Here is a 7,999-nt window from a genome sequence, read left to right as displayed (position 1 = left end):
CCTCTTCCATTTGCTGATGGCTGTTGTCATCCATGATTTGTGGTCACATCACTTCATCTACTTCCAATGTCACATTGTCTACTCTTTTATCTGTGGTCAAACTTCTTATAATTATACGTGGGATTTCCTTCCTGGTCCACACAGAAAATATGGGATATAATCTTTAAGTTAATCAACTCTACATAGTCCTTTTAGGCCATATAAGGTAACCTTGGAAGATTCCAGAAATTAGGATGTGGATCAAGTCATTATTCAGATTGCCACAGGGTTACATTGAACATTCTGCAGTGTTCTGAAAATTTTCTGTAACTCTAAAATACTTCTAAAATGAAACAATTATTTAAGATAATTATAAAAATTTAGGTAATAATGTTTTTGACAGGAGAAATATTACCATAAACGTAGAAGTGAATGTTTGTGTTATATTACACTGCCCCCAAATAGTAGGATGAAAATACTAGTATATTCAAGCACAGTCTTACAAATACTGAAATATCAAAGCCTCTTATTATCTAGAGGTAACAAATTAGTTGAGGGTACATATTTATGCGGGTAGATTTTTATAGTATAAAGCTTTCTGAGGATCAAAATTAAAAACATAAATATTGTGCATTATACTAGCATATTGAATGTACATTATCTTTATTATTGACAGATATTGTCATATATATTTCTATGTAGATATCTAGAATCATTTCAGTTAATTATATTTCATACATATGAAGTAATTTTCAAATATAATGGGATACTAACCTTTAAATAATTTTTTTGAGAGAGAGAGAGAGAGAGAGAGAATTTCAAACAGGCTCCACATTCTGTGTGGAGCCCAATGAAGGGCTTGATCCCATGACCCAGGATCATGACCTGCGCCGATATCAAGAGTTGGACACTGAACTGATTGAGCCACCCAGGTGTTCCAACACTTCAAATAATTTTAAATTTAATGTCTTTTTATGATTTACTAAAGAGTATTTATTTGATACGTTACTTCCCATTTAATGAGGCATCACTTCAAAGTAAAAATTATAGAATTGTTTCAGATGATTCACTTGATTATGGGATCCAGGAAATCATTGTGCCCAAACTTTGGAGTACAAACTCTGAGTGAGATAAAAATATTTCAGCAAAGCAGAAAATAAGCTGTGCCCCCTTAGGGTAGATACACTCATTTAATAGCATATTACTTTAAGTATATTCTCAAGGTTATTCTTAAGTTAGGACTCTTCGAACAGCATTCAACTAACGAAATAAAAATATTGGACATAAATTTCTATTCTAATACATGAATTAAATATTTAAATTATTATTATTAAAAACTAACAACATTCCAGTTAACTCTGGGAAATTCCCTACTCCAATGTGTATGTATCTTCATGGGCACATAAGGATACGTGCCTTCTGTTCATGGTCTCATTTGTGTCCCTATTTTATGTGCTTCTGCATTGATGTGGTAGAAACAAATTCATGTAGAATAAATGAATAAATCAATACCTGCTTTTACAAGTAGGCCCCAGGCGATTTTTTTTGACAGAGAGAGATGGGGAGCCAGTGAGCAAAGGGCAGAGAAAGAGAAGCAGAGCTCACTTAAGTGGGGCTCAAGCTCACCCAAGACGTGGCTCCAGCTCACCCGATCTGGGACTCCAGCTCAAGAACCCTGAGATCATGACCTGAGCAGATGTCACATGCTTAATGCCTGAGCCACCCAGGCACCCAGGCACTTAGACATCTTAATCATTCTTGTTCAGGTTATTACATTTCCGGACATATGTTTTTTTCCTTCAGGATAAGAGGCATTGAATAAGCAAAGATATCACTCCAGAAACTTAATTTCACAGTGGTCTTAATGAAACTAGATTAGTGTACATTGTACAATGTTAAAAAATCACAATCTTAAAGATAATTTTGCCTCTGAAACAACCTTCATGAATGCATTCTTAACCTCTTTGTTCCTCAGGCTATAGACCACAGGGTTCAGCATGGGGATTACCATGGTGTAGAACACAGATGCCATTTTGTCTGTGTCCATGGAATGGCTGGAACTGGGCTGTAAGTACATAAAAATGAGTGTCCCATAGAAGATGGAGATTGCAGAGAGGTGAGAAGCACAGGTAGATAAAGCCTTCTGATATCCTGTAGATGAATGCATCTTTAGGATGGTGATAAATATGAATATGTAGGAAATCAAGATGACCATGAGAGCAAAAAAGCTGTTGAAGCTCACTACATAAACAAGAACCAGCTCACTGACACGTCTATCAGAGCAAGAAAGAACCATGACTGCAGGCACATCACAGAAAAAATGATGAATCACATTGGACATACAAAAGGAGAGTCTGAACGTGTCTCCAGTGTGGATAGAGGCATTCAGGAAACCACAGGTGTAGGAACCTATGGCCAGACATGCACACACACCTGTCGTCATGGTGGTGGTGTAATGGAGGGGTTTGCACACTGCTGCATAGCGGTCATAGGCCATTGAAGCCAACAGGTAACTCTCCACAGTGGCAAAGGCTGCAAAAAAGAACATCTGAGCAGCACATGCACTGTAGGAGATGACCTTGTCTCTTATAAGTAATCCAGCCATGACCTTGGGAGTGACAGCTGTAGAGCAACAAAGGTCCACCAGAGACAGGTTACTGAGGAAAAAGTACATGGGAGTGTGGAGACGAGAGTCCAAGAGAATCAGCGCCATCATCCCCAGGTTTCCAACCAGAGTGATGAGGTAGATGAGGGTGAACACGATAAAGAGGGGAACCTGCAGTTCTGGATCACTGGTTAGTCCCAGCAAGATGAACTGCATCACTTCTGTCCTGTTATCCATCAGTGTTGAGAACCACAAACGCTATGGCAATGAGAAGAAAGAAATGGGTGATAAACCAAGAGACTTATATTGAAAAGTGTATACATACAGTATGTGTTATTTCATTAGAGCAGTAGCTTGTATATCAAGTTTCTCCAGATAAAAAAAAAATTAGCTTGACAACAAAAGTTAGCGCATTAATGATGTGTAGATTTGCAAACTGTTGAATCTGAAGTATGGAGCATCTCCTCAATTCTAAAGTTTTAGAAATCTGTAAACTGAGATGTAGAGAATTAAATAACTTGATCAAGACGGCTCGTCCAGAAGGAATGTCTGGCCGTTCACTTCCCCCAAGCCTAGTGAAAGCAGGTATTTGCCCATGACTCACCCACCAGAAACTGCTGCAGACCCTGTAGAGGTACAGACAGTCCCCAACCTACGATGATTCGATTTAATGATTTTTTCCACTTTATGATGGTGCAACAGTGACACACATTCGATGCAAATCAAACTGTGACTTTTGAATTTTGACCTTTTCCCAGCCTACTGATGTGAGGCTTGACTCTCATGATGCTAGGCATTGGCACCAGCCACAGCCCCCAGTCAGCCACGCAATCATGAGGGTCAACAACCCAGACACTGGCAACCACTCTGTGGTTCACTTTCAGTACATTACATGAGATATTTATTAGAAAACAGACTTTGTGTGAGATGATTTTGTCCAACTGTAGGCTTATATAAGTGCTCAGAGTATGTTTGAGGTAGGAGAGGCTAAGCTATGATGTTCAGTAAGTCAGGTGTATTAAGTAAATTTTCAACTTACCATATTTTCAACTTACCATGGAGTTATTGAAACATAAGCTCATTGTAAGTCCTGGAAAATCTGTATATTCCTTACATCCTCTCAAGAACATCATGAGTTTAATTTGTTATTACGGTCATTTAAATTATGATGCACAAGGGGTTCCTGGATGGCTGTCACTTGAGTGTCTGACTCTTGATTTTCGCTCTGGTCATGAGATTGAGCCCTTGCTTCAGGCTCCACGCTGATTCTCTTCCTGTCTCTCTGCCCCTCGCCTGCTTGTGCTCTCTCTCTCTAATAAATAAATATGCACAGGACATTGAGTAATTTTTTATATTTATTTTTTTTAAAAATGTCTAATGTTTATTTGTTTTTGAGAGAGAGAGAGTGTGTGAGCAAGTGAGGGGCAGAGAGAGAGGGAGACACAGAATCCGAAGCAGGTTCCAGGCTCTGAGCTGTCAGCACAGAGCCCAAAGGCGGAGCTCGAACCCGTGCACCATGGGATCATGACCTGAGCCGAAGTTGGAGGTTTAACAGACTGACCCACCCATAGGCCCCGATTTTTTATATTTAAATGAATATTAGTTGACAAGCCATGCTTTGAACCAACTTTTGAACCCACACTGAATGGTTCCTAAGATGACAGTCTAAAATGTATTGAAATGAAATTGAATTGAACTCAACTTACGATTGCTCATTGTCTCTACTGGTCCAAAATCAGTTGGTGGTTTCCCACTGAAGTGTCTGAGAGACACGTGCATGGTGCACATGGTGGGCTGCCTGCAGCCTGAGGAGCTGGGATAGTCAGTACTCCTCCATAGGAAGAGTACTATAAATCTGTTCACTTAAACTTGAAGCCTTGGAAAGGCATCCCTCTTCTGCTAACTACTCACATCTTCCTCCTACACTTTGACAATTTCCCGTACAATAGGGGAATTACTTGCCAACATTAGACATTGTGGACATTGTTTGCCAACCTTAACACACATACCTACTTGGAGCCTGTACTACATTCTATGAGCAATAATAAAGGCTTTATATGTCAAATGTGTGTGCATACAGGAGGTAGTATTATTATGCCTCCTTCACCATTGTGGAGCGTGAGGATTTGAGAAGTTATGCAATGCTCTAAAATACACAGCTAGCATGGGAAAGAGTCAAGATTCAAGAGTTAAATCCACTTTCTGTGTAATCAAAAGGCTCTGCTTTTAGCCATTGGCTGTCAACACCTGTGGTTGTACTGGTGACGATAAGCTTGAAATTATAGGGGAAAGTTATAGGGAAATTATCGGGGATCTTGTTAATTCATATGAGGGATTTTGTAGTTTAAAGGTTATTTCACTCTTGGTCTTCCTTGTTTGTGTCCAATGAGAGGCCAGCATTGAGTGACCAGATGAAATCACCACTCGATCAATTAGAGAATCATCTGTGGCTGTTTTGTTCATATCTTTAGCAAAGCAGGACAATGTTCCTTAAGTATCAATAAACTCCCTTCTGAAGGAAATTTTGACATGTATACGCCAGTCTCACCTCCATAGTTTGGAAAAATATTGAAGACATTGATTTCTGTTCTCAAATAACTCGAAGTAAGCAGAGCTGCCCTACTGCTTTTGCATGGATGACACTTATCGTTAAAAATGTTTATGGAATATGGATGCTTACCTGTCTTCTGGGTGAACAGGAAGAGCCAATGCTGAGTAGCGGGTCTGAATCAGAATCTCAGTCATAGGATAATGCATAAATCTTACTACAGGAGCTCTCTCAGGACATGGTCATAAGGCTCCAAGGTCTCTGAGGCAGGGAAAAATGGAGGAAAGCATATTAATATGGTTCAATTTCTGAACCTACCATGCATTCCTTCTGTGTCCTTAGAGGAATCACTGGCTTCCTCCTTATTTGTAAAATAAAGATGATAAGATTACCTCTTACATAATTCACAGACTCGTGTCTGTAAATAACAAGCAGGGAGGGTCTGTAAAACATCTCAGTAAGAAATTATCATTTTTGAAGTCAATCGATGTGATTTTTCTCTTGGGGTGTTTCCCCTGAATATGGTTGCAGGCTGATAGAGAATCCACGATAAGACTTCTGTGCACTAGCAAGTTTAACATTCACATGAATAAATGATCACCAAATGGGTTCAGCATGCAGACTGGTGCCTCTACGATGATGTCATGTGGAGTCATCTTGGGATTTCATTGGCTAATGCATGGGGATGTGGAGAGAATTATAGAGACACAGACCTTCTCTGGGAATTTCCCCTGGGAGAACATTTCCGGCACCTCATCCCACCTTCTCAGGATGGAAGCAATTAAACAGCCTGTGGGAGCCACTCTGGTTATTTTCATTGAACACACACGTTTTGTATTACTTGTTATTTTTGTCAGTTTATAATTAATGCATGATTTCCATACAGTAACATCCACAATCTTAGCATATAGTTTTAGGAATGTTGTCAGATTCATGTCAAGTAAGCACTATCACCTAAAAAAATTCATACAAACCTCTCTGTGTAAACCCATTCTCCCACTCACTGCCCCTGGAAACCCATAAACTCTTTTGCCCAAATAAAGTCACCTTTTCTAGAGTGTCCTTACCCGTAATCTTAGAACATGTACTGCGTAGGTCTATAATTTTTCACTTAGCATTTGAGGCCCATCTGTATCGTTTCCTGTATCAAAGGAGAATATTTTTACTGCGGAGTAGAGTTTTACTATCTGGTTGTTACTGATGGTTTATCTTATTCTTAGTTGAAGAACATTTGTGTTGGTGCTAGTGTTTTGTGATTACAAATAAAGCTGATTTAAACATCTGCCTCAAGTTTTTTTGTTTGTTTGTTTTCATGGCAAAAATTCTTATTTTTTAATGGAAATGTAGCTAGCACAAAATGTTACATTAGTTTCAAGCATACACCGCAGTGATTCGACAACTCTATGCATTATGCTCTGCTCACAATTGTAGCTACCGTCTGTCCCCATGCAGCACCATTACAATACCATTGACTGTATTCCCTGGGCTGCACCTTCTATCCTTGTGACATATTCGTTCCATTCCTGGAAGACTGAATCTCCCACTCCTCTTCACCTATTTTGCCCTTCCCCCACATGGCTCTCCACTGGCAACCACCAGTTTGTTCTCTGTATACATGGGTCTCTTTTAGCTTTTTGCTCCTACGTAACCTCTGTCTGGTGGAATGTGTTAAGTCTTCCGCTGTCATTCCTACGGTGATGGAGGTTTTCTCACAGAGGAGGAAGTCATCTCCTACGACATATGTGGTGCTCAGAGGTTCTTCCTTCTGGCTTTTGCCACCGTAGACTGCTTCCTGGTAGCTGTCATGTGTAGAGGGTCAGCGCTTACTTGACACCCACCACTCTGACCACCATCATGTGTGTGCTCAAATGGCGGTAGGCTGGTATGTTTGGGGCTTGCTGAATTTGCCATCCACACTGGAGTCACCTTCGGCCTCTCTTTCTTCGCCATTCTTCGCCAATCTCTTCGCCATTCCGATGTGGTCCATTACTTTTTCTGTGATAGCCCCTCAATCCTGGCTCTTTCCTGCTGTGACATCTACGTAAATGAGATTGTGCTCTTTAATTAGTGGATTTATAAGTCCGTTTTGCCCTTATAGTTATCTTGACCTCCTATCTGTTCACATTTCTTGCCATCCTGAGGATGCTCTCAGCACAGGGACAGTGACTTTGCTACTTGCACGTGGGCTCACTCATGTGGTTGCATATCTGCTGCACAGTCAGCCGGGCTGAAGGGCTCAACATGGCATTACTCACGTTTCTGACCGTTGATTCTGGTTATTCTCTCCCTTTTCTCCACATGCTCTTTCATCTTCCAAAGGTTGGACCTGCTTTCTTACATAATATTTTCAGTGTGAAAGTAAAACCGAAGGGTTTCTTGGAGTCTAGACTCCAAACTCACACAAGATTTTCTCTTACACATTATCCTAATCCATGATGTCAAAGGGCTGGCCCCGATGCAAGCATGGATCGGGCATGGAAGACTCCATCTCTTGAGGAAAACAGCTGCACAGAATTTGTGTCCATAGTTCATCTATCACAATTGGAAATTAGATCAAACTGCTATAACGAAGAAAGCCAAAACACAGTGGCTTAAATACAATACCAATTCATTTCAAATGGTGGATACCTGTGGTAGGATAAATATGAACTCTCTGGACATGGCACCCATTGGTCATTCTGGGCCAAGTTCAGTCCACACAGCCTCTGTCTGTCATCTTGCAGAGTGTTGAAATTCTGTCCTTATCATAACTATTCTACCTGCAGGAAAGGAGAAAGGGATGGGTTGAAGGAAATATAATTTCTTTTCATGAAAGTGATATAATAGCTGTTCACATTACCTCTGAGTACATTCCACTGGCAAGAGTT

The 7,999-nt window shown here is 40.3% G+C and overlaps 1 protein-coding gene and 1 pseudogene across 1 annotated transcript; one reads left to right on the top strand and one right to left on the bottom strand.

Annotated features, from left to right (window-relative positions):
* Positions 1-1,882: 1,882 nt before the first annotated feature.
* Positions 1,883-2,821, bottom strand: LOC106979524 (olfactory receptor 5B3-like). Its single transcript, XM_015077410.3, has one exon. It carries the CDS (start codon positions 2,819-2,821, stop codon positions 1,883-1,885), a length of 939 nt encoding a protein of 312 aa, XP_014932896.3.
* A 1,540-nt stretch (positions 2,822-4,361) lies between these two features.
* LOC128311716 (olfactory receptor 5B12-like) lies at positions 4,362-7,529 on the top strand (annotated as a pseudogene).
* The last annotated feature ends 470 nt before the right edge of the window (positions 7,530-7,999 follow it).

The sequence above is a fragment of the Acinonyx jubatus genome, chromosome D1 (genome assembly GCF_027475565.1).
Source record: "Acinonyx jubatus isolate Ajub_Pintada_27869175 chromosome D1, VMU_Ajub_asm_v1.0, whole genome shotgun sequence".
Classification (NCBI taxonomy): Eukaryota; Metazoa; Chordata; class Mammalia; order Carnivora; family Felidae; genus Acinonyx; species Acinonyx jubatus.
The sequence above is the reverse complement of the archived record's forward strand: the minus strand, read 5'-3'. Positions and strand labels throughout refer to the sequence as shown.

Excerpts from the sequence above, each read along its gene's own strand:
- LOC106979524 (XM_015077410.3), bottom strand. The coding sequence starts at position 2,821 with ATGGATAACAGGACAGAAGTGATGCAGTTCATCTTGCTGGGACTAACC.